The sequence below is a fragment of the Schistocerca serialis genome, chromosome 1, assembly GCF_023864345.2.
Source record: "Schistocerca serialis cubense isolate TAMUIC-IGC-003099 chromosome 1, iqSchSeri2.2, whole genome shotgun sequence".
Taxonomy (NCBI): Eukaryota; Metazoa; Arthropoda; class Insecta; order Orthoptera; family Acrididae; genus Schistocerca; species Schistocerca serialis.
Genome location: NC_064638.1, coordinates 794,912,597 through 794,940,259, shown reverse-complemented (window position 1 = coordinate 794,940,259; position 27,663 = coordinate 794,912,597). Strand labels below are relative to the sequence as shown.

Sequence of the window (27,663 nt, the reverse complement as noted above, 5' to 3'; positions counted from 1 at the left end):
GTTTGAGAGCGATGGTGGCGCATTATCTTGCTGAAAGTGCGGCTCGCCTGCGGTATGCTATAAGCGAACAAATGGATGTACACGATCGTCCGTAGGTGAGAGACGAGGACAGATGTACTGGCGGCCACATTTCACTTCCTGTACGAGGTGCATTCAAGTTCTAAGGCCTTCGATTTTTTTTCTCCGGACTGGAAAGAGATAGAAACATGCGCATTGTTTTAAAATGAGGCCGCGGTCATTGTCAATACGTCCCAGAGATGGCAGCACAGTACGGCAGATGGAATTTTACCGCCGGCGGCGAGAATGAGAACTGTTTCAAATACTTAAAATTGCGACGCTTTCCTTACTTGAACAGCATGCAATCATTCGTTTTCTGAATTTGCGTGGTGTGAAACCAATTGAAATTCATCGACAGTTGAAGGAGACATGTGGTGATGGAGTTATGGATGTGTCGAAAGTGCGTTCGTGGGTGCGACAGTTTAACTAAGGCAGAACATCGTGTGACAACAAACCGAAACAACCTCGGGCTCGCACAAGCCAGTCTGACGACATGATTGAGAAAGTGGAGAGAATTGTTGTGGGGGATCCCCGAATGACTGTTGAACAGATCGCCTCCAGAGTTGGCATTTCTGTGACAATCCTGCATGACGACCTGAAAATGCGAAAAGTCTCATCCAGGTGGGTGCTATGAATGCTGACGGACGACCACACGGCTGCCCGTGTGGCATGTTGCCAAGCAATGTTGACGCACAACGATAGCATGAATGGGACTTTCTTTTCGTCGGTTGTGACAATGGATGAGACGTGGATGCCATTTTTCAATCCAGAAACAAAGCGCCAGCCAGCTCAATGGAAGCACACAGATTCACCGCCACCAAAAAAATTTCAGGTAACCGCCAGTGCTGAAAAAATGATGGTGTCCATGTTCTGGGACAGCGAGGGTGTAATCCTTACCCATTGCGTTCCAAAGGGCACTACGGTAACAGGTGCATCCTACGAAAATGTTTTGAAGAACAAATTCCCTCCGCACTGCAACAAAAACGTCCGGGAAGGGCTGCGCGTGTGCTGTTTCACCAGGACAACGCACCCGCACATCGAGCTAACGTTACGCAACAGTTTCTTCGTGATAACAACTTTGGAGCGATTCCTCATGCTCCCCTACTCACCTGACCTGGCTCCTAGTGACTTTTGGCTTTTTCCAACAATGAAAGACACTCTCCGTGGCCGCACATTCACGTACGTGTACGTGCTGTTATTGCCTCAGCGATTTTCCAGTGATCAAAACAGACTCCTAAAGAAGCCTTCGCCGCTGCCATGGAATCATGGCATCAGCGTTGTGAAAAATATGTACGTCTGCAGGGCGATTACGTCGAGAAGTAACGCCAATTTCATCGATTTTGGGTGAGTAGTTAATTAGAAAAAAAAATCGGAGGCCTTAGAACTTGAATGCACCTCGTAAGTATCCTCCACACGAAATCACCTCCACCACATGCTTCAAAGGTCTTAGAGGTCCTCATACCCTACCTTTGGCTAGTATTGTGGGTTCTGCTACTCATCTGTGGAGGAAACCTTTCCTCGCCCTTCAAATGTCATATTTCGGAGTTCTTGCGCCCATGTTAATGTCTGTAACTCCTGACGCTTCGCAAGAAGTAGTACACGTCCAAAGCGGTGGTTTTTGTACTTCAGAAACAGTCTTCGACATAGTGTGGCAGTGATATACTGCGCTGTTGCTCTTCTATCCCCGCTGCAATCCGCGAGAGTCGACAGCGACCCTTGAAATCCGTAAGTTGTTGCCCATTGCAGGTGATATTGACAGTCAAATTGAGGCACTCGCGGTGCCTGCTTAGTACTGTCTAACATAAAAGGCTCCCTGGCTGAATGGCCTCGAAGTATCTCAAGCATCCACCATCCATAATCCGGCTGCGAGCACTGAAGTTTCACGTCTTGTCCGCCCTTCGATCAGCTGTTACTCCGTCATGTTCTGACGATGTCCCAGTCAAGTGACACGCCCATCTGTTCAATGCGCTCCAGGAAATCAGAAGTGATCTGAAAAAAAATTGAGACTGGAGAAAACAAAATTCTGAACAGAGACGCGTTTCGAAAGAAAGTTTTAGAATTTCATCTCGAGAGAAAACCGAGAAAGAAAACTGGAGCTCCCCCCGTTGATAACGGATCACTTTTAAGAGAACTAGAGCTTGTAACTGATTATAAATAAAGATACACTAGAAGAATTTCATCGAAAACAATTTCAAATACTTTTTTTTCTTTTTAAATTCATTCATCTGACATGCAAGCAGTAGACGAATAACGACAACAATATAGCAATATACACTCGAAAAAATTCGTGTAGCAGTCTTCTACAGACATTGGTATATAAATGAAAAACAAAAATTAAAGTAATAATCGAGTTTGGAACAAGGGGTGTAAAATTAACACCCCACGACGCTAACCAATGAGCGACCACTTCGTCTGAAGACAGCGCATCTTACGAGGCACACAGCGTACCTGGAAAGTATCTCAAAAATTTTGACTATCTTTTTTTTCAGAAACTGGTAAGCTGAGACACGTGTTCGCTTATTTTGAAGCCTCTTCCACTGAGTGAAGTTTCTGGAAAGTCAGATTATGGCATTTGCCGTGTTCTCCTCGTTAGTGGTGCAGTTACGACCGTAGAGAAAGCACGAAGTAGTAAATTATGTGACATGTTTGAGGGAAGACTGTTAGAAGCAGAGAAAAAAGAACCAACACATTCAAGTGGGTGCTTATTAAGGGTACCAATGATCACAGTATCTGCACTTATAACCCCAACACCCTGTATATTGCGTAATAAACTTGTGTCTAAATTAAAAAGTTCCTTGTACTTATTTCGTCGCTTTTTATGTCACATTCCTTATTAGTAAGTTTGTAATGATGGCAGAGCACGTATTGGAAAAGGTGTAGCAAATAACACTTCTCCGAAGGTACGTATGACTTGCAGTGGTGCTCGCTGACCGGAGCTGTGGTGTTTGCGCGCAGGGCTGCTGGACTCGATAACGAGCACGGAGGAGGCGAGGGACTGCCCGGGCATGTGCGTGCACAAGTGGGCGACGCTGATCTGCTACGAGGTGCTGGAGGACGTGGCCTGCCCGTCGGCCACGATGCGCTGCTGCCTGGAGGAGCCGGGCAACGCCACCGCCGCCCAGCCGGCCGCCGACAGGCCCTCGCCGCCCCCGCCGCCGCCCCCGAAGCACCAGCCGCACACCAAGCCGCCGCCCTCCACCACGCGACGCCCACAGGTGCGACTGCCTCCAGCTTACATCCCACTTCCACGTGCTTTACTTGATTCATATTTGCTACCAGCGGAACACCGTCTCCTACAAGTACGAAACAAAATACGTGCGTGGACATTTGTGACAAGTTAATCAGGACCCAATCTAATATGTTCACACTTTGGGTCTGTCTGTGGATCGTTTTCGAATAGCACTATTGATGGAGGATCCGGGCACGAGTGCCGTGAACATGTGTTCGAGTTCCGGATAGGTGCCCAGCTTTAACTTGCTACAAGTGTACACCTCAGCGTATACTTGGCAAATGCGTCCCATCTTATAGTACTCTGAATGTCTTAATGGTTGAGGAGACCTCATCAGAAGCTTACTTCACTGTGTGCGCCGTTGATGCTCTCGATGTATGTAAATGACCCACAGTCAACGGTTTTAGCTCCTCGAAGCTTTCCGAGACGTGGCAGTGTTACACAGGGTGTTTTAAAGAGCAGTCATAAAATTTTAATTATCACCACGAAAATATCGCCGGCCGCTGTGGCCGAGCGTTTCTAGGCGCTTCAGTCCGGAATCGCGCTGCTGCTACGGTCGCAGGTTCGAATCCTGCCTCAGCCGTGGATGTGGGTGATGTCCTTAGGTTAGTTAGGTCTAAGTAGTTCTTAGGGGACTGCTGACCTCAGATGTTAAGTCCCATAGAGCTTAAAGCCATTTGAACCATTTTGAACCACGAAACTATCAAATGCGACAATGAAATCTGGTACACGAGGTGGCCCAGGAGGAATTGTCAACAGTCAGGGATATGACAGGAACATCAATCGAAGCAAAAATATCTAGTAAACATGGACTATATGTTGCATACATTATTGTATTGTATTGAACTGGGGACCTAAATATGACGGAGAGGGTTCGTCCCCGCCGTAGCCGTCAGTGGTTCACAACCCTACAACAGGCTAGAGCAGTACATGCACCCCACCATCGCCCCACACCGAACCTAGGGTCCCCCCTTCCCGGAACGTCTCACACCAGACAAGAGTTAGCCCAAATGTTTGCGATGTAGAGTAATTATGGTGTACGCGTACGCGGAGAAAGTGTTTGCGCAGCAATCGCCGACATAGTGTAACTGAGGCGGAATAAGGAGAACCAGCCCGCATCCGCTGAAGCAGATGGAAAGCCGTCTTAAAAACCATCCACAAGCTGGCCGGCACACCGGACCTCGACATTAAGCAGCCGGCCGGATTCGTGCTGGGGACCGGCACGCCTTCCCGCCCGGAAAGCAATGCTTTAGACCGCACGGCTAACCGGGCGGGCTGCATACATTAACTGCTATGACCGCTTCTTTATTTTCGATACCATGAAACAGATCTCTTCTACTGCTAGCTCTTTGCTTTCCACATTTTGATAGGTGGTAGTACGGACCAAAACAAGAAAAAGTCCGGTAAATATGGGCTCTAAAGTGCATATCTTAAGAACTATGAGCACCTGTTGGTATCCGATACTGTGAAACACATCTCTTCTACTGAACAATTGTCCATAGCCCTAAAGGTATACATTTTAGAGACCACGTTTACTAGGCAATTTTCTCTTGTTTTGGTCCATACAACCTCCTCTCAAAATATGGAAAGCAAAGAGTTCGCAGTAGAGCTGATTTGCTTCACGGTATCGAGGATGAAGAAATGCTCATAGCTCTTAAGGTATGCATTTTACAGCCCATGTTAACTAGAAATTTTTGCTTCGAATGATCGTTAGTGTCATATACCCGAATATTGGTTATTCCTCTGGGGCACCCTGTATACAACCCTTCAAGGCGACATATTTATTAATAATGTATGACTTGGCGGACACTTTAGCAGTACAGGTCTGCATTTTGGCCTTTAGGAAAACGATCCACCTCGAACACCACGTACTCGTCATTCTAGAAACGCCTGCCACTCAATGATTTATTCATCCAAGGAAAGAGGAAGAAGTCAGTGAAGGCCATGTGAGGAGAATATGGGGGAGTGGGACAAAATTTCTTCTCACGTAGAACCAGCGTGTGTGACTGTGTTGGCGATGCAGAATGAGCTGGGGACTTGTCGTGGAACAAAAGCACTCCCTCGGTCAGCTTCCAGCGACACTTCGTCTTGACAGCCTCCTATAACCTCAGCAAGAATAATTGGTGTAGTATGCTGCTGTGATGGTTTGTCCCTAACGAGCTTAATTTGTTAGCACAAAACCACGTCAGTTTCAAAAAACACTCAGCAACCCCTTGCCTGATGATGATTAGGTCTTTGCCGTTTTCGGCCGTGATGAATCCAGAAGTTTCCATTGCTTGCTTTGCTCCTTTGTATCAGTCATAGCGAGGCACGCAGCATACGCTCGTGGTGGTTATGCGGCTAAAGAAGTGTCCTGACACGGCTGCAGCTTTTCCGCTGCTGCCTCGGCTCGGCGGACCTTTTTAAAGGGTGTTTGCAGCCACGTAAACCAGCGAACGGCGACTGTTGTCGTGTTTCAAATGTCGTACAAGACGTTGAAAACTGATTCAAAACTGATTTTTCACTTTTTACACTGTCAAGTCGACTGCGATACTTTGGCCTTCGAGCACGAGGGCCTCCACTATTCTTGTGATTCTTCGCTCTTCTTTAGATTTGTTTGACCGTACTGAGTCTGAGACACCTACCTACTGTGTCTTATGGTGATGCATTGTCGCTGTACACTTTCATCATCTCCCCTTCAACCGCACAACACAAGTGACCGTGCCATACCGCACGTTTTCAACGCGCTGAGCCATTTTATTTTGGGTTCTCTAGTGGCATTCTGCGGTAATGGGCACGGAGACTCAATGTGTACCAGGACGACAATCAGATAGTTAATTACACTACCTTATTTTTTCGAGATAATTAAAACTTTACGATTACCCCTAGCAGTACTGTCGAGACAAGGAAAAAAGGTGCTATTAAACGTATGTCCGGAAAGAAATATTTGTTGAGCTACAGACCATTCAGTTTTATGATTGCCATCGACAGGAGGTGCTCAATGTGGTCTTCACTCTTTCCTACACACCCACCATCCTCCCTCCTGAAAGAATTCCGAACTGGTGCAAACACACATGGCTGCCCACTCATTTGGTCACATGTTGTGGACACACGCTGCTGGAACGTGTGCATGTTATCGATGGGGATGTAATACACCAATAACTTTTTATGTGTCTATAGGCAGAAGTCTAAAGGCTCAATGCTAGGTGAACGGAGATACAATGCTACTGGACCCACTGACCAATCCATCGCTCATTAAACGTTTACGTACTGTCGCATGAGGCGTAGGAAATGAGAAGTAGTGTCCCTTTTTGCGTAAGCCATACCCGTTTTTTTCTGCAAAGGTAAAATTCTCCAATAACGCTGGCGATTAGTCGGGCAGAAATTGATGATAAACATTACCTATCAATTTGTTTAATAAAGTGTATGGTGTTATTATTCTGTTATCCGCAGTTCCTGCCAATACTTTGATACAAGAGCGAACCAGATGTCTTACTTCCACGACTGCTCGAGCACTTGTATCTACCGACACGTTGTTCCCGTGATTTATTATCTTTCCCTGGGTGAATTTCGCCTCATTTCTAAATAACATGCCAGCACTGAGCTGCAGATCTTCAGCGCTCCTCCATAGAATCCATTGTCAGAACTGTAGTCTGGCGAGGTGACCATCTGAGAGGTCGCACACGCTGTAAGTGACGATGCGCCTGGAACAACTTCTCGCGCAGAACTGAAAGCGCGAGAGTGTGCTTTCAGCCTTCAGTAGCCCCGCTTCTTGTCACCTTTGTTTCAGGATCGTCTTCCACCGATCGCAACATAGTCCAGTCAAATGCAGATATACCTTGCAAAAGGTAGGGTAGAAGATTTTATTTTTTTAACTCGTTCATATTGTTGGAAAGGTTACAAAACCAAGTTTTGCCAACAAAATTTCTCTTGGGAAAACTTTCTGCAGTCAAAAAACTTCGAAAATTTCGGACTTTTTTCAGTTTTTTCAAAATATCTCAGTTTCATTTGCTCCTATCGCTTTAACGTCTATTTTCTTTTTTAAAGAGCACAAAATTCTCTACAAATTTGATTCTTACCATTTTTTTCTACTCCCAGTATCTAAGGCGCTACAGCGCGTCAAAAAATACCAATTTTTCAAATTTTGAGCATAGTGGCAAGATACCTTATTTTTGAACACTATTTTTTCAATTTCTGTTTGTGTAATATAAATACATTATACATCATGCTATATGCTGGAATTTACCACCTCACTTTCAGATATTCAGTTTCTCTGTATGCAACATGAGGATTGCTGGGCACCCAACTATTGTGATTCTTACATCACTACCTGAAGTTCACTATGGGCCACCTCAGCTCTGGTGTTTATAAAACTATAAATATAAAAATCCATCATTAAGACACACACACACACACACACACACACACACACACACACACAAACACAAACTAAATTGTCTCAGGAAACTGAACTATTATTAGTGCAATAGGCAACCTAATTAGGTAGGTAATTATTCTTGTGTATAAAGGCCACACAGTTGACATTAAAAACAAGTAGCTTTATTACAATTAAAATGCATTGTCAGTTACTAAAAAATGTTGACAGTTCTGGGTGTGTAATACTTGTAATATCGTACTTTAGCGCACTTGAGACAGGTATGAGCATCACTTCCAACGTTTTGATGGGCCAGGTTCCTCAGTGTCACCAGAAATACCTTGAGTTACGGATTCAGGGTCTGTACATAGAGTTGATCCCAGATTGACCTCTTCTTTAAACAGCGAGTCAGCCTCATCAAGTTCGTTGATTTCGTCAGCCGTTTCCTCAACATCCTCCATAAATATTCTTCACTGTCTTCATATAAAAATTTTGGCACGTTTCCACAGTTGACCCCAATACATTTCTCGCAAATTGAAGAACATTTCAAACGCGCTTTTCTACAGGAGCACGCTCCGCCACAGTTCAGCTTGCACGAGCATGAAACAATGTGAACAAGTGCTTCAGGTGCTGAATCTTAGCTCATTATATCGAATATTGGACCGTGGTCACTGTGATTCCAGCCCCATTTCTCAGGAGGTTTCCAGTTTCCCATCCAAATGGACTTGTTGGTAAGTCCGCAACGAATGATGTTGTGCAGCATCTTGTGTAGGTGCAAGATTGTTTGCTTTTTGTGACAGACTTGGCGAATAGCTGCTACCGCAAATGGTCTAGTGTGTGGGAGCTGCTGACACCTCCACTATACAATGCGATAGTAACCTGTTCTCCTGCTGTTATTATATCTTCACGGGTAGCATGTGATTTATTGAAAGTGCAAAGCGCTGAGGTTACGTGTTCATTTTTCGTAACAATATTGAAGCACTTAATTTTTCCTTGACCAAAAAAATCGGATGTTGCATCACATCCACTAAAGGCGTGAGTGAACAGAATATATTCAATGTCAAACTTGTAAGATGCAGTGGAAAACCACTTGTCTTCTACATTTCCTCTTCCTGGCTTTAAGAAAAATAAGTTCTCAATGCCCCGGTCATGAGCAAAAGCAGGGTCCGCACCTCGTGGTCGTGCGGTAGCGTTCTCGCTTCCCACGCCCGGGTTCTCGGGTTCGATTCCCGGCGGGGTCAGGGATTTTCTCTGCCTCGTGATGACTGGGTGTTGTGTGATGTCCTTAGGTTAGTTAGGTTTAAATAGTTCTGAGTTAAAGGGGACTCATGACCATAGATGTTAAGTCCCATAGTGCTCGGAGCCATTTGATTTAGCAAAAGCAGGTCAACATCTTCTCCTACAATGACAACACTTCCAAAATCTTTGGTTCTTGAAATGGCAGATGTTACAATCATAACGTCAGCATCTTCTTGTGCCTGGCTTTGAAGGTGTTTCAGCTATCACCACATCGTCACCATATTTCCGGAAAAGGCGAACCTTGACAGTTCGAATATCAGAACGAGGTGATGTGGGTATTTGCTCTAACAGATCGTCCATAGAAAACTGATATTCTTCCGTATTGGTTTCCAGGTAGGCAAATATAGCCTCCATGCCTTCATCTACTTGTGTTGCAGGTCGGTAACCTCGATTCTGTCCAGTAGCTGAAATACGGTGAAAGAACTTTCTGTAGCAAAATCTGTGGTATCACCCATCTGCAGCACCCAAATCATTTACGTTTTGAATCCGCTCTATCACTTGTTGACCAAATTCATCACCACGTCGTTTAGCCTGTTCTAATACTGTCGATTGCATTTCCAATTTCATTACTTTGTGAACAAAATTTCGTTTGGCATATGGAAATCTTAACTGCTTGGTTAAAAAGTCATCAGAATTCCCTTTTGCAAATAAGAAGCATTTCTCTTTGAAATTCAGCTGACCTTTTTCCTGCGACCGTCGTAGCACGCCTGTTGGTTCCTGAGGATGTCGAAGGCTAGCTGCTATCATTCTCTCATTAATGTACTTCTTGTAGCATGCTTCATGCAACATCACCGAGCGTTTTCAAAATACGGGTGGGCAGACTCCCTGCGTTTAGCACTACAATCGATAAGTGTGCTCAGTCCTTTCATTTTCACAAATGGTTCAAATGGCTCTGAGCACTATGGGACTTAACATCTGTGGTCATCAGTCCCCTAGAACTTAGAACTACTTAAACCTAACTAACCTAAGGACATCACACACACCCATGCCCGAGACAGGATTCGAACCTGCGACCGTAGCGGTTCCAGACTGAAGCTCCTAGAACCGCACGGCCACACCGGCCGGCTTCTTTTTCACATTGCGTCCACCACTCACCACAGTTTTTTCGCAAATGAAACACAAATTCATGTCAGACATGATCATTTTCAGCACCACAACATGTACTGAATGGAAGCGACTCCAAACTGTAGGACCCTTATTGTTGTGTGCTAATATCTGTCAGCGTGCTGTGAACAATCACCAGAGATAATCGCCTTCCGTCCGCCAAAGAATAAATACGCTTTTGTCCGCTAAGGAACAATTCCTACATACTTTTTCTTATAACTGATCATTAACGTCAATCAACTGTAGAAAATGTACGGCACCTGCATGCAATCGTATTACATATTGTAACATAAATAAACTTCACGCAATCCGACATGAATGTGTTCGTAGTTACTGAATATGATGCTGTTTGTCCTAGCCCTGCAGCAGAGTGAGATGGTAAATTCCAATGAATAACATGATGAGTAATATGTTTATACTACGCAAATAGAAACTGAAATAACAGTGTTCAAAAATTAGGTAATTTGCCACTTTGCTCGAAATTTGAAAAATTGGTATTTTTTGACGCGCTGTAGCTCCTTAGATACTGGGAGTAAAAAAAAATGGTAAGAATCAAATTTGTAGAGAATTTTGTGCTCTTTAAAAAATAAAATAGACGTTAAAGCGATAGGAACAAATGAAACTGAGATATTTTGAAAAAACTGAAAAACGTCCGAAATTTTCGAAGTTTTTTGACTGCAGAAAGTTTTCCCAAGAGAAATTTTGTTGGCAAAACTTGGTTTTGTAACCTTTCCAACAATATGAACGAGTTAAAAAAATAAAATCTTCTACCCCACCTTTTGCAAGGTACAGGCTTTTTTCTGACAGTTTCACTGGACTAACAGCCGCTCCTACACGTCCAGAGTGTCCAAACTCTGCGAGACCCTTAACAGCTGTCGTGCTTCTTGCAAATGATGCCTTGTCTCTGTAAGTCATTGGAGCAATCCATTGAACTCTTTTTGTCGAATGCTGCGTTTATGATGTTTTCGATTTACATGACATGCGATTATCGATTAAATTCATTGACTACACCGTAGCAAACTATCATAATCGCCATTTCCACTTTGAATAATAGGACTCCATTAGTCATATTTTGACGACTTAATGATTTCTACGTTGTTACGCTTAAGACTGTTGGGAGCCATCAAGGGCACTCCAAGGTAGGAAATACGGGACGCAATGTAGAGAGCAGGCAACAGTGGTAGCGTTTATGCTACCGGAGCTAAATAGTAACAGTAGCGCCCTGCAAATTGCAGACCTCTCGGCAGCTTTCCCAGGGGAGAAGTTTCACTTCATAGAATTAAGTGGTAACTCCATCCACAGCCTAGACGCTGTTCTAAGGCGTCACCGTGGAAGATAGTAACGAATGGGCACTTCTTAGCAGAGGAATCAAGTTTGACACTTCCTCCTGAGAACTGCACATCAGTGGGTTTACACAGGTTAGAGTGCTACCACAGCAGCCCCCACCCACAAAAGGACAGAGGGCGGGGCCTTGCGACGTGAACCGATGCTGTTGTTGGCCATAATAGGAGTGGTAGTGAAGTTTAGCTTTCACCCGAACGCTGTTGATACCAAACTGGGAGCTTGTTAATGTAAAGTCCAGAAACATCCACACCCACTGAGTAGGAGTAGGGAAGGAATCTATCTGCGACTAGCCAGAGGTGCCCTGGAGGTGCAAAGCGACTCGCCAGATTGGACGAAGCTTGTTGAGTGTCGGTGGATTGTTAGGTCGACTATAAGAAGGGAGAAATGGTGCGCCGCCACGATTCTTTAAAAATCCATGTTTTTGTATGCAGGGAGAGTTCTCAGTCAGATCGCTGGGGCGCCGACTCCTTGTCACTTGCGGCCAGCCTCGATAAGCTCCGTCATGTCTGTTTTTCTCACTTGGAATGCTGCTCTCAAGTTGGTACTTAACGTGCTGCTAGTGTTCGCTACTTCTGTTAGCGCCCGCCCCCGCGGCTTTAGACATGGCTTGTGTTGTGCAACCATTTGCCTCCTTTGCTTTTTCTAATCTTTAGTTTTAGCCTTCAGTGTAATAGTCAGTCTGATCGCAAATAAACAGTGTTAATCAGACCCCTGAATTTCATGAACCTCATGCTGCAAGCATCCTGTCGAGTTTCAGCATCCGAACCTCTCGTAGGTGCCCTGTGACAGTGTTGCGGCAAGTCATCAACCTGTCTTCACTGGGAATTTATCTTTCTGCATTTGCTCCTCACGGCTCGAAAATTGCAGACTGACCACAAGCCTGCTGTCTTCCCTGTGCCCTGTGTAAGGACGTGACACATTTCACTACTTATGTTGTTCACATTCTACTGAATCATTAAACTTGCTCTGATGCCAGCACAACCTCAAAATGGTACTTTGAGAATGACTGATATGTGAGACAGTTGTAAAATCACGTCACTATAAAGCTGTTACGAAACGCGCTAAGATTGGAATATGATCAGCTAAAGAGCACGGCTCCTCCCCTGCAGCGCAGATCAACGCAGTATAGCGCGTGCATATACAGGGAGGTGATAAATGTCATAGGATACCTCCTAACATCGTATCGGGCCTCCTTTTGCCCGACATAGTGCCGGAACTCAATGTGGCAGGGACTCAACAAGTCGTTCGAAGCCCCTGCAGAAATATTGATCCATGCTGCTTCTATAACCATCCATAATTGCAAAAGTGTTGTCGTTACAGGATTATGTGCACGAAGTGACCTCTCGACTACGTTCCATAAATGTTCGATGGGATTCACGTCGGGCAATCTGGGTGCCCAAATCACTCTCTCAACTTGTCCAGTATGTTCTTCAAACCAATCGAACAGTGTAGCCTGATGAGTTGGCGCATTGTCATCCATAAAATTCCTATCGTTGTTTGAGAACATCAAGTCCATGATTGGCAGTAAATGGTATCCAAATAGCCGAAAATAAGCATTTCCAGTCAATGATACAAGTAAACACAGCCCACATCATTATGAAGACACCACCAGTTTGCACAGTTGACAGCTTCGGTCCATGACTTCGTGGGGTCTGCGCCACACTCGAACTCTACCATCAGCTCTTGCCAACTGAAATCGGGACTCACCTGATTAGGCCACTGTTTTCCAGTAGTCTAGGATCCAACCGATGTCACGAGCATAGGAGAGGCGCTGTTAGCAAACGCACTCGCTTCAGGCATTTGGTACCACAGTCCATAAATGCTAGATTTCGCCCCACTGTCCAACGGATACGTTCGTCGTACGTCTCACATTGATTTCTGTGGTTATTTCACGCAGTGTCGCTTGTCTGTTAGCACTGACAGTTCTACGCAAATGCCGCTGCCCTCGGTCGTTAAGTGAAGGCCGCCGGCAACTGCGTTGTCCGTGGTGAGAGGTAATGCCTAAAATTTGGTACTCTCGGCACACTCTTGATACTGTGGGTCTCGGAATATTGAATTCCCTAACGATTTCCGAAATTGAATGTCCTACGCGTCTAGTTCCAATTAACATTCCGCGTTCGAAGTCTGTTAACTCCCGTCGTTTGGCCATAACCACGTCGGGAGCCTCTTAACATGAATCACCTGAGTCCGCATGATAACTCCACCTGTTCGCTGCTCTTTTATATCTTGTGTATGCGATGTTACCACCAGACGTACATGTGTATATCGCTAATCCATGGCTTTGCCACCTCAGTGTGCAGGGTTTCCCGGGAGGAATAATAAATATTCAGAGATGTGACAGGAACGATCATTTGAAGCAAAAAGTTTAGTAAACTTACGGTATAAAATGCATACGTTAAGAGCTATGAGCACTTCTTCATCTTCGTTAATGTGAAACAGATCTTCTAACGCTGTGCGATGATAAGAAGCGGTGTGACTTTGGATTGCAAGCAAAATCCGTACCTCTCTCACATCAGTTGACTTACTTGATATGGACAGCCGATCTTCTTCTGTGGATAGCCGGCTACGTCGATCTCCAAAACCTCTTTCACCGAAGAATAATGCTGGTTACGGGAATTTATCAGACTCTCTGTCTCTCTCTCGCTCTACTCTTGAAATAACTGGATACTCGCAGAATACTTTTAGTTTAGCCTTGGTATATTTCAACTTCCACAAAGAATAAATTCGCTACTTCTCACATAAATATTCGAATGTTTACAAGTCAACCGGTCAGCGGTTCTACGCGTTTCAGTCCGGAACCGCGCTGCTGCTACGGTCGCAGGTTCGAATCCTGCCTCGGGCATGGATGTGTTTGATGTCCTTAGGTTGGTTAGGTTTAAGTAGATCTAAGTCTAGTGGACTGATGACCTCAGATGCTAAGTCCCATAGTGCTTAGAGCCATTTGAATCATTTGAACAAGTGAACCGATTCGTCTAGCAATAGATTCGATTACATACATTTTTTTGTGGTTTCTGCAACCACATAATTATGAACATGTCTTACTTCTAGCAAGTCCAGGACATGAAATACAACTAAATGTCTATATTCAATTGTTCATTTTTCTTTAACAATAGTCACAGACACTAAAACAGCAAGGAATATTACTTGATTACTTCTTGCTCTTCCAATTCGTCTTCCGTGGCGCGAGCGGTAAACACTTGTCGATGCCGTTCAACCATCACGTCCACCTTGTGCTCGTGACTCCTTTCCAGCCTGCACACACAAACATGTGTCGCATAGTATGTACGTTCTCTCACACTTATTTTTAAAATATCGTGTGTTCGAGACGGTAGAAGGACGAGTGGTTCTGAAATTTACGCGGAAATTCTCGAAGCACTGCAATCTCTTCTACTGAACAAGTCTTCTTAGGTCTTTAAGTTATGCACTTTAGAGCCCATATTAACTAAACAATTTTTTCCTGTTTGGATTTGTATTACCTCCTACCAATATGTGGAAAGCGAAGAGCTTGCAGTAGAAGAAATTTATTTGTTTCATATTGTCGAAATGAAGAAGTGCTCATGGCTTTTAATGTTCCGGTACGCAATTTAGAGCCCATGTTTACCAGACTGTTTTGCTTCGAATGGTGGTTCCTTTCATATCCCTGGAAACTGAGAATTCCTCCTGGGACACCCTGTAGATGAACAGACGCGATACGTTTATCTGCACTATTGGCGTTCAACCTCTAGAATCATAATCGCCAGTTGACAAGGCGTACTTGTCCTTAGCAATTTTAAGCTGGAACTCCTACATAAATCGATCGTTGGGGAAGGCAGTGGCTGGACAGAGATTTAAGGGAAGAATCTTTAGTATCGGTAATTCAGCCTCCCTTACAAAACTCGCGTACTATCAATTCTTGATACTTTTCGCAATCTGGGACTTTGCGCATCCACAGAAGATATTTTGTCCTAGAAAAGAACGCTCGTAATTAGCTGCCGTGTCGCTTCGTAAACTATGTTTGTGCCCATTCTCATGCTTCTCGGAATTCTAAAATGTGATTAACAATAAAAACTATTCAGAAGAAAAGTGCAGTATTGACTAGACAAAGAAAGACTTTCACTTGAATAACACTTCCTTGCTCATTGTGAAGGAATGTACAGGCTGTTTTGCAGATTACATTATCAAGAAAAATCAAGACTGTAAAAGCTAAAATTCATATTTTAAAATCTAAATCTGAAGCATTTTCCATTGTTTTTATTCTATTCCTCGTAGCATTTTGGACCTTTTCGCTATATTGCATTAGTCAAATGTGTGCTTCCTATGTACCGGTAGAATTCTTTTTTAGGTTTCTTTTCAGCCAAAATTCTTTTTGTTTTGTTTGTAATGTTTCATTGTATGATCGAGTACATTTTGCTAGGGTGATACCCCAAACACAAGACAATAAATAAAACTATACGTTCTATACAAATAGATCGTTTAATTTACCAAGTAAATTGCGTGCGAAAGGGAAATCACTGCTCGAGAGATATTTTGTTATTAAAGTCTCGTATAGGCTTGAAAGCAGTATCACCTCAGTTAGTGAAATTAACAGATTAATGGAAAGTGAGTGTATTCTCTTTGTGAAGTATATTTTACGATGCATCAGTCTCTCATTCACCTAGGCGAGCTAGTGCTAGTAAAATTCACATTCCAGCTGATGTCCACAAGTGATCATCACGCAGACCTACATTCGAATCGAGGTGTGACAACTCGGTTCGTGCTCCTCGAAACGACACCGCTACCCCGCGATGCGGTTGACAGCCGAGTGACGTGAAGAGGAATGGGAGCTGTTAGCGCCTGATGGTTAGGCAACTGCTCCTGTCAGCAGGCAATGCGAGATGCCTAACCAGTAGCACGCTGCTGTATATCGTACCTGTCTGTCAATGAAGAAGATCCCCCATTATTAACAGTACAGCCTCGACATGTGTTGTACCGAAGACCTCAGTAAGCCTGAGCCGTATGCTCATCTGCGGTCGTCTAAAGATGGATCGGCAGTTCTCGAATTGCAGCAGATGCGCCCATACACTGGCTGTGAAGCTAACTATGGGACTGAAGATAGAGTTGAAGTAGGCCCTAATGGAAGTAGTTCTAATGGAGTGTTGTCTACTCCCGGGGTCTTGTTTCGACTTAGGTCTTTCAGTGCTCTTTCAAACTCTTCAAGCAGTATCATATCTCCCATTTCATATGCATCTACATCCTCTTCCATTTCCATAATATTGTCCTCAAGTACATCACCCTTGTATAGACCCTCTATACACTCCTTCCACCTTTCTGCTTTGCCTTCTGTGCTCATAACTGGGTTCCCATCTGAGCTCTTGATATTCATACAAGTGGTTCTCTTTTCTCCAAAGGTCTCTTTAATTTTCCTGCAGGCAATATCTATCTTACCCCTAGTGATATATGCCTCTACATCCTTACATTTGTCCTCTAGCCATCCCTGCTTAGCCATTTTGCATTTCCTGTCGATCTCATTTTTGAGATATTTGTATTCCTTTTTGCCTGCTTCATTTACTGCATTTTATATTTTCTCCTTTCATCAATTAAATTCAATATTTCTTCTGTTACCCAAGGATTTGTATTAGCCCTCGTCTTTTTAGCTACTTGATCCTCTGCTGCCTTCACTACTTCATCCCCCAAAGCTACCCATTCTTCTTCCACTGTATTTCTTTCCCCCCATTCCTGTCTATCGTTCCCTTATGCTCTCCCTGAAACAGTGTACAACCTCTCGTTTAGTCAGTTTATCCAGGTCCCATCTCCTTAAATTCCCACCTTTTTGCAGTTTCTTCAGTTTTAATGTACAGTTCATAACCAATAAATTGTGGTCTGAGTCCACATCTGCCCCTGGAAATGTCTTACAATTTAAAACCTGGTTCCTAAATCTCTGTCTTACCATTATATAATCTATCTGACACCTTCTAGTATCTCCAGGCTTCTTTCATGTATACAACCATCTTTTATGATTCTTGAACCAAGTTTTAGCTATGAAGTTTGGTAAACTTTTGTAGATCTTCACATTCGCCATGACTGCAAGACTGCACGGAAATCACCACTACCCAAAGGAAAAGGCATAATTCACTTGACCAGCTGAACAACGAAAGGAACTCAAGTTATACAGGATGATTCAGCAATCCCTACCAATTCGTTTATGCAACCCGCACTACAGCTGTATCAGAAACAGTATCCAGACAGGCGACAACTACGTAATCGGCATAAGGTTCAAATGGTTCTGAGCACTATGGGACTTAGAACTACTTCAACATACCTAACCTAAGGACATCACACACATCCATGCCCGAGGCAGTATTCGAACCTGCAACCGTGGCGGTCGCGCGGTTCCAGACTGTAGCGCCTAGAACCGCTCGGCCACACCGGCCAGCCAATCAGTATAAGGTCGTCTGAGAGCATAGGGTTACTGTTAACAAACAGTCATATTGTAAAAAAATAGAAATGAGCATTGGTCATAAGTTTCACGGTATTTTTGGACCAAGATATACCTTCCCTCTGCTATTCTTATCTAAGTGTCTCCAGTCATTCTTTATGTAATTAGCGGTGTAGTCATACAGAATTTGGATGTATATGTAAGTTTATTCCGTTTATAATACTTACTCTCTCGTAAGTGGTTCAGAGGTTATATACTAGAAAGTTGTTACTTCCATGTTGATATCTCCTGATTATTTCGTTATCTTCGAAGGTGAAGCTCACTTTACAAGACAACGTTTCTGAACTATTTACGAAAGATTAAGGTCTATAAACGGAATAAATTTACAAATACATCTATAATCTGTATGACTACACTGCTTATTACACAAAGAAAGAGTAGACACACTTGGATAAGTATGGAAGCATTAAGGTATACCTTGGTCCAAAAAAACTGTGTAACTCATGGCCAATCCTGACTTGTATTTTTTACACTGTGATTCCCTTTGCTTATAGTCTATGAAAGTTCTGAGAGGGAACATATACCGATTACCTGGTTGTCACCTGTGCTGATACAATTCCCGATGTAGACGAGTTACATAAAGGGAATCGATAGCGGCAACTGAATCACCCCATGTAGTCACAGCTGTCATCGAAACTGAAATCGTCTTATGTATTGACATGTTTAATAAAGATTATAACTGCAACAATTACGTACGCTTATCGCAAGTACAGGAAACAGTATGGAATAGAGTGAAACACAACACAGTAAAACAGCAGACAACGATGGCTACCTCACGCAGTACTGTCAGCTAGGTAACGTTGCCTGCAGCCAACACAAATGAGTACCAGCCGAAACCTTCACACTTCTACCAACTTGTGCCGAGTCAGAACTAGGGAGCTGATGGGCCAGTTTCAGTTAACACATTGCTTGTTTTTCATAATTCGCTTGAGGCGAGTGACCGAAAAGAATTGTGCAGGTGTCAGGAAGTACATATTGATTCATGTTTTTATCAGCTATGAACTTACAGCTACTCTTATGGGGCGCTTAAACCTGTGACTGAACTCGCAGATCTTGGCTTACAGGCTAGTAAGGATCAGAGACTCCACTTTCCCGCCGATGCACACCTGGTCCAACTCACCAGATGCGTAGCACTGGCCGTTCCAAAACTGACTTGTAGAATTCAGTCCTCTACATCTACATCTACACAGATGCTCTGCAAGCCTGTTCCAATCGCAAACAGAGAGAAGGAAAACGACTATATATATGCCTCCGTATGAGCCCTAATTTCTCGTATCTTGACTTCATTGACCTTACGCGGTATGTCTGTTGGTGGCACTAGAATCATTCGGCAGTCAGCTTCAAATGTCGGTTCTCTAAATTTTCTCAGTAGTGTTTCCTGAAAAGATCGCCGCCTTCCCTCCAGCAATTCCCATCTGTGTTCCCGAAACATCTTCGTAACACTTACGTTCTGTTCGAACCTACTGGTAACGAATCTAGCAGCTCTCTTCTGAATTTCTTCGATGTCTTCCTTCAATTGCACTTATACGGATCCCAAACACTCGAGCAGCACAGAGGAAGAGGTTGCACGGGTGTCCTATATGCGGCCTCCTTTACAGGTGAACCACTCTTTCCTAAAATTCTCCCAATATACCGAAGTCGACAATTTGCCTTCCATACCACACTTTTCACATGCTCGTTCCATCTTATATCGTTTTGCAACGTTATACCCAGACATTTAGACTGCGTCAAGCTGGACACTAGTAATATTGTATCCGAACATTACAGGTTTGTTCTTCCTATTCATCCGCATTAACTTACATTTTTCCACATTTAGTGCTAGAGGCCATGCATCACACCAACTGGAAATTTTGTCTAAGTCGTCTTGTATCTTCTTACAGTCACTCAACTTCGACACTTTACCGTGCACCACGGCATCATTACCAAACAACCGCAGGCTGCTGCCCAACCCCCCCCCCCCCTCCCACCCCTGTCTGCCAAATCATTTATGTATATAGAGAATAACAGCGGTCCTATCACACTTCTCTGGGGTACTCCTGACGGTACCCTTGTGTCTGACGATACCCTAGTGTCTGATGAACACTTGGCGTCGAGGACAACATACTGGGTTCTGTTCTTTGAGCCACTCTCATATCATATCTGTGAACTTATTCCAGATGCTCGTACCTTCGTTAACAGCATTCAAAGGGGCACCGTGTCAAATGCTCTCAGGAAATCTAGAAATATGCAATCTGTCTGTTGCTCTTCGTCCAGTGTTCGCAGGATATCATGTGTGGAAAGGGCAAGCTGAGTTTCGTCAGAGCGATGCTTTTTAAAACCATGCTGGTTCATGGACATAAACTTCTCAGTTTCAAGAAAGTTTATGATATTCGAACTGAGAATATGTTCAAGGATTCTGCAGCAAACAGAAGTTAGGTTATATTGGCCTGTAATTTTATGAGTCCTTTCTTCTACCTTTCTTATATAACGGAGTCACCTGCTCTTTTTTGCAGTCGCTTGGCACTTTGTGCTCGGCAAGAGATTTACGATAAATGTAAGCTAGATAAGGAGCCAATGCCGTTGAGTAATCTTTGTAAAATCGAATTGGGATTCCATTCAGACCTGGTGATTTATATGGTTTCAAATCTTTCAGTTGTTTCTCTGCTCCAGGTATGCTTATTAATATGTCGTCCATACTGGAGCCTATCCGATGGTCAAATGATGGTATGTTTGCACGATTTTCCTGTGTGAACAATTTCTTCAACGTGAAATTTAAGACTTCGCCTTTCGTTTTGCAATCTTCAACTGTCATACCAGACTGGTCAACAAGCGATTTTAAGTAAGATCAGAATTTCCTCGGGTTCTCTGCCAGATCTTTTGCTAAGCTGTGACGGTGGTAGTTGTATGCTTCGCACACAGATCTTTTCACAGACGCACGAATCTCTACTAACCTCTGCCTTGTCATTTGTACGTTCCCTTTTGAACAGAGTGTGCAACAGCTTCGGCTTCCTCAGCATTTTCGTTATTAAACCATGGTGGATCTTTTCCATCCTTTATCCACTTACTAGGCACATAACTCTCCTAACCACAATTTACAATCTGCTTAAACGTTTCCCATAATTCCTCTACATTCATCTTACTGTGACTAATTGATGCCAATTCACTATCTAAGTGAGATGCTAATAACTCCTCATCTGCTCTATCTAGCAGAAACACTCTCCTAGCCTTCTTGACTTATTTATTAACTTTCGTAATCATAGTTGCTATAATGACATCATGACCGCTAATACCCGTTTCTATACTTACATTGTCGATAAGGTCCGGCCTATTTCTAACTACTGGGTCTAAGATATTTCCATTGCGCGTGGGCTGCCGAGCTAGCTGCTGTAGCCCCAGAATAAATCCATGGACGTCCCAGTCTATACGCGGCAGGTTAAAGTCGCCTCAAACTAGTATTGCATGACCTGGATATTTGCGTCCTATTGCCTGTAGACTTCCTTTGAATGGCTCTAGAACTATCACAGCAGAGTCGGGTGGCCAATAAAAACATTCAGCAATTAACTTAGTTTCACCTACACCTGTTACAAGCGACCAGACTACTTCACTGTCACACCCAACTTCAACTTCAATAGAGACAATATTTTTGTCAACTGCAATGAACACCCCCCCTATGGCCTCAAATCTGTATTTCCCATATACTGGGTGATCAAAAAGTCAGTATAAATTTGAAAACTTAATAAACTCCGGAATAATGTAGATAGAGAGGTAAAAATTGACACACATGCTTGGAATGACATGGGGTTTTATTAGAACAAAAAAAATTGCTAGACGCGTGAAAGATCTCTTGCGCGCGTCGTTTGGTGATGATCGTGTGCTCAGCCGCCACTTTCGTCATGCTTGGCCTCCCAGGTCTCCAGACCTGAGTCCGTGCGGTTATTGGCTTTGGGGTTACCTGAAGTCGCAAGTGTATCGTGATCGACTGACATCTCTAGAGATGCTGAAAGACAACATCCGACGCCAATGCCTCATCATAACTCCGGACATGCTTTACAGTGCTGTTCACAACATTATTTCTCGACTACAGCTATTGTTGAGGAATGATGGTGGACATATTGAGCATTTCCTGTAAAGATCATTATCTTTGCTTTGTCTTACTTTGTTATGCTAATTATTGCTATTCTGGTCAGATGAAGCGCCATCTGTCGGACATTTTGTGAACTTTTGTGTTTTTCTTTTTTTTGGTTATAATAAAACCCCATGTCATTGCAAGCATGTGTGTCAATTTGTACCTCTCTATCTACATTATTCCGTGATTTATTCAGTTTCCAAATTTATACTGACTTTTTGATCACCCGGTACGTTCCACGACTCGCTAAATATCTCAGAGCCTTCCACCTCGGTTTCAGCCAGCTCTCGATCCCAAGAATAATTTGAACTCGATAACTGGTAGCAGTCTTGTATTGATCCTCGACAGTTGGAAGTGATTCTTTCTGGGCCAGTGGTCACCATCACTTAGGATCGAACAGGTAGCACCAGGTCTCATTCCTTGTGGCGATAGTTTCCACATAAGGAGAATTTCGATCATACGTTACAATGAAATCTCCCCACAGTTCTACCCGTTGTGCCTTTTCCATTTCAGTCAATTTGTGCCTCACATATGGGCAACGCAGATTCCTGTTATCAAACATTTGTGAGCAATAACGTCACCGTCGTTGCTAACCCTAGTTCGTGTGATATCAATCTGTGAGACAGTCACCCATTTCATGCCAACATCTTTCTTACTTGCTGAAAGCTGTCTATCGTTACGTTTGTTTACGGTCGACACGAAGATGGCGCAAAATGAACATTAGTATCCTTGCCGTCCTGAAATTGTTCCGACCAACTGTCTGCTCACAGCTTCTTTTCCGAATTAACATAATATGCTTTTTCGCCACCGCTTTTGTTACTTATAATAAAACTCACATGTTCCAAAATACAGTGCGATATCCATAACAACACGTATGCGAAGCTTAACATTCGCGATAAGAGCGATGATGGCGTAACTTGAATTCAAACATATCTGAAATTTCCTGGCAGATTAAAACCATTTACCGAACCGAGACTCGAACTCGGGGCCCTTGCTTTTCGCGAGCCAAGCACGATGCACGACGCACGACCTTCTCTTCCAGCTTTATTTCCGCCAGTACCTCGTATGCTACCCTCCCAACGCCACAGAAGGCTGTGGCTAAGCCACGTCTCTTAGTTTCTTGAGTGGTGCCAGTCTTGCGAGGTTCGCAGGAGAACTTCTGTGAAGTTGGGAAGGTAGGAGACGAATTACGGGCCCAAGTAAAGCTGTGAAGACGGGTTCTGAGCCGTGGATGGGTAGCACAGTCGGTAGAGGACTCGCCTGCGTAAGGCAAAAGTTCCGACATCGAGTCTCGGTTCGGTACACGGTTTTAACGTGCCAGAGAGATTCATATTAGTGAACACTCCGCTGCAGAGTGAAAAATTCATTCTTCAAACGCTTCTGGTTGAAGTCAAAGTAAAGTATACCTATTCTATTTTTTCTTTGGTGTTTTTGTTATATTTTAGTACACAATCCATTCATTCGAATTTTTCATTTCCTATGTACATTTCGAATTATGAATGAATTAAAATCAATTCAACAAAACTAAACGACATGTGAGTGCAAATTTTTGACCAAAAATTGTTATTTTATTGTTACATGATAAGTTATAGTGATCACTCGTAGACTGTGTCCGCATTCGTTAGTTGCATTTTCTGGAATTCCATGAAAGGAACAAACAACATTTTCTAAACCGCTGCAGTGTGAACCAAAAGATACATTGCACCTTTTCGTTTTACCTGGGTGCAATTTTGTTTAAAAATAAGAAAACGAGAATGTATAAGTGACTTTATACAAAAGAAATTTTGGGCAGACGAGTAAGAAACGAGGATCTCAACCATGTTTTCAGGGATGTTCCCGTATCTCTGATGTGATTCCTTCCGTTGCATCAAAAAGCTGCCTAAAGTTAAAAGAAAGCGACTGCTACTCCAACCGTAATAGCTGATCAGTTGTCATCGTTACACTGCCTATGTATCAGAGCACAGTAGCCTCGTCAGACCACGTAGAACATAATGTGAAAACGGTGTTGCAGTTTACTGTGAACGCTGCACCTCGAGAGCTTGTTATGTTATAATAGCGGTGGCAGATAACGTAGAGACTGGGGATGTTAAACGCTGTCGCAATGAATAAACCACTTCTGCTTATTTTTCCGAAGAGCCTAAATAGAGAGAAATATCGTTTGGCCTTTACTGATTAACCATGTTACCTAGCTTTTAAAAGTGCTTCCAGCGTTTCGTTCTTATGTTGGGTTTATTTTATCATTCCAAATAATTTGATAGATGTTTCAGCTAGATAACATTTTTCTATTGTAACACAGATCACGTTCTGTAAGTGTAGCATATTTCAGTATTGACAGCGAATGTTGTGTGCATCTTGTTACAGTCTTCAGATCCTCCATCGAAGTCCGAAGCTTCTACGACGTCTTCGCCCCCCACAGCATCGGACAAAAAGGACACGGGTAAGGGGAAACCTATCTTTTATAAAATCCTGCGTTATGCTTTCAGGTCTTTTGGCCTTTTCCATTTTGTAAGTCGCTACTGAAGCTTGCATTTTCACATTGTGTGTTTATTCGAGAACTGTCTTTCCGTTATTAATACCGTTACAACAGGGTGGAGGCGAAATAAAGGTGCGTGCCCTCTGTTGCGAAAACGGTTTGTATCTGGCACCGTTCCTTACGTTATATCTTAGGTAATATTATGGTTGAACGAATTACTTAGAAGAAATGTTATGATTGAAAGAATCACTGAGAGGTAAAACGAAATTTTCAACCCGACATCACAGAGGAATGTCAACATGGTTTCTCGCTCATGAGCTAAAACTCCTACTACTGTATTCTTTCCTCCCGTGCCATTCTTCTGTTGGAAACCTCTCAAAATACTCTGGAAAATGCCTTATACCAGTAGCAGAGACAATTTCACTTTTACTTGTAGCTTGACGTCTCTAGATTTTGACCAGGAAATAATTTTTTCCACGTTATTATATCTTGGCAGTATACAGAGGAACTGCATGTAACTTGCGCTGGAAATAGCTGTTCACCCTGTCCAAACGTTTTACCGTTGTATTATGTTCCGTACTTGACTGTTGTAGTGTAGTGCGTTGAATGCAACGCACACAACAATCAGAAGCGTGTGTGTGACCTCGATAACACCTCTAGGCGGTAATCAGGATTGCTTGTTCTACTCCCGAATTCGCTCTGGAACAGCTATGTTATTCCCTACCTTCATCTTACGACAAAGTTCACTAGCTATCTCTATCAGACACAGGTGGTAAATAATGCGTTCGTAAATATGTCTGTTTTATTATTATTATTGTTATTATTATTCAACATCGCACTGACTCTGACGTAGCCAGAAAAGGGACGATTGTTTGGATTTATCTTCGTTCAAGAATCAATCCTACCGTTTTTTTGCACAATGTATCAATAAACTTTTGCTTCAGTAGATCTAGAATGCACACAATGTGTGCCTCTCCTTCAATCATGGCTAATATCTACAACTCACATGCAATTCAGTGACAATAAAAACACACTCAGTTGGAATCTTCTGGAAGAGACTCGAGTACGGATTCTACATTGTTACTCAGCGTCAGTGTTTCAGAATCAGATTTCGTTCGCGTCCTTATTAATACAAAACACCGTGAAATACTTTTAGGCGTTTTCTTAAATCAAAAAGTGACGTAGTTAAACGCTGTGACAATGTGGTGACACCAAGTAGGAAAAGACTTCACATTAAAGTCAAATTTTGGTCCAAGTTGCGACCAGAATCAAACTTGAATTGGGTTCTTGGGAGGTTTCTGTTATACATTCTATTTTGTAGCTACTATCGTGTATTATCAACATTTCTGGATTCTTCATTCTATATCTTTGCAAATTATTGTATAACGCTCACCTTAACGGTGCTTAACACTAATATTAGGCTTCTCCGTCCTATACCATTTGCCTATGCCCCAATAGAGTGTGGACGAAGCTTCTATGTTACACATTCACATGGGTTATATCGTACTGTTACGATCCTGATAGCCCCCCTTCATAAAGTCTCCAAATATTGGAAACAGTTCTCTAGAACAGGTTGCACAGTATCTTTACAGGTTATAGATCACGGAAAACCTGTACGTTTTCCATTCTCCTTCCTCATTGAATTCATGTGTTCGTTCCTTTGCTTATTATTATAAGCGTTATCCCTAAATATCCAAACAAACTGACACGCTTCATAAGATTGGCACTAATGATATAATCAGATATTTTTAAAAGCCGACGTGTACAGCCTTTTAGCTAATTTTTCATACACAGAGCATGTTTCGGAATAAGTCCATTATCAACAGCCATCCTGCTCAAAACCTTAATACCCATGAAGAAGGGTTTACAGATATCTCGATGTATAAAAGTGTGTTAAGCTCTAAGTGCAAACTTACTTGTATAAAAAAATTAATAACGTATATTTTCAGTACACATGCTCTAAGATGTGTAGTCCAGAGGTGCCGGAATTTATCCACACACACCTAAATCTGCATTCAGATAATAACATGTATTTGTAAGTGGAGACAATCTTTAAACGATTCATTATTTGCACTTATGTCTTAGACAGGCTGAATGTTGATAAGCATATGGGAGATAAAATCAATCCCCCGCTCCAAACATCACCTCAGGTTAATACCGTCTTTCCACCTCTAACCTTGATAATTGTCTCGACTGAACGAAGTTGAAAATCCATAAGTTTATTCAGGGATGCCGTATAAACTTTGCGATGTAACCACCTTTCTGGGGAAAATACTTGTCAAATAAAAGTCAGTCAAAGTAAAAGACTTTTAGAAAGAAAATCTTGAAAAACCAGGATGAAATAAAAGTTCTTGAAGTTGGACGGGTGTAGCTCAACACCTCACTTTGTACTAGGTCCCTCACACCATTTCTCGTGGGTCTTGTATCGTCTCGCTAACAATTCGAACATTGTTGCATACAGTAATTTCGTTAATTACAATCAAAGAAGTTGTTCAAAATTACAGAAAGTGTTATCATTCGGAGACTACAGTAGAATAAGATGAAAGAGGATCCAAAGTCAAATACATATCTGTCGTTTTCATAGGAAAATAAGTGAAATGATTCAAATAAACAAAGCTGATTACATTTTTGTTAACTGCACTGAAACTATATTATCGAGAGATCCCTACCATGTTTCTTGCTCTAAATGTTGGTACATTATTTTTTACTGTAGATGGAATCTCAATACATAGTCCAGTAGCCTAAATAAAAACTCCGTTTGCATCGTCAGTTAGTTTCATGTTGTTAATCACAGTAACTACGAAATAATTAGATGCCGCTATGTTAAACAATAGTATAGCAAGTTGACTGTATGACAAACAGAGTTGTTACAGATTCCTAACATTGTAACATACAGTATATTTGGTGCTTTTTTTGTTATTGAATTGTTTGTAAGTAAGAAGTCCTAATTGCAATTAATTTAATCGAAGATACATGTTCCTACCAAAGGATGGACGTAATGTTAGCCAAAAATTTGCCATTAAATTGTTGAAAATCACATTGCAGAGCTCAAAAGGCGAAATTACGTATATGGGTCCTACCTAATGACTTAACAATCAAACAAGCGATACAAATTAGCTTCGAAATTTTATTAAAAAAAAACATCACGTTTCAAGGTTGAGACCACTCACTGTCGATTAGATCCCACAGAGCTATCAAAATGCGATGAAACTGATTGCTACGGTTCACCCGCTGTTCTGAATAC

The 27,663-nt window shown here is 42.7% G+C and overlaps 1 protein-coding gene across 1 annotated transcript in view; it reads left to right on the top strand.

Moving 5' to 3' along the window:
• The window catches only part of LOC126483745 (protein masquerade), a 245,907-nt gene that overhangs the window by 180,119 nt on the left and 38,125 nt on the right, over positions 1 to 27,663 (top strand). The window contains exons 2-3 of the mRNA XM_050106889.1: positions 3,013 to 3,272; positions 24,308 to 24,383. Of these exons, the coding sequence (XP_049962846.1) occupies positions 3,013 to 3,272; positions 24,308 to 24,383 (336 nt within the window). The remainder of the gene's footprint in view (positions 1 to 3,012; positions 3,273 to 24,307; positions 24,384 to 27,663) is intronic.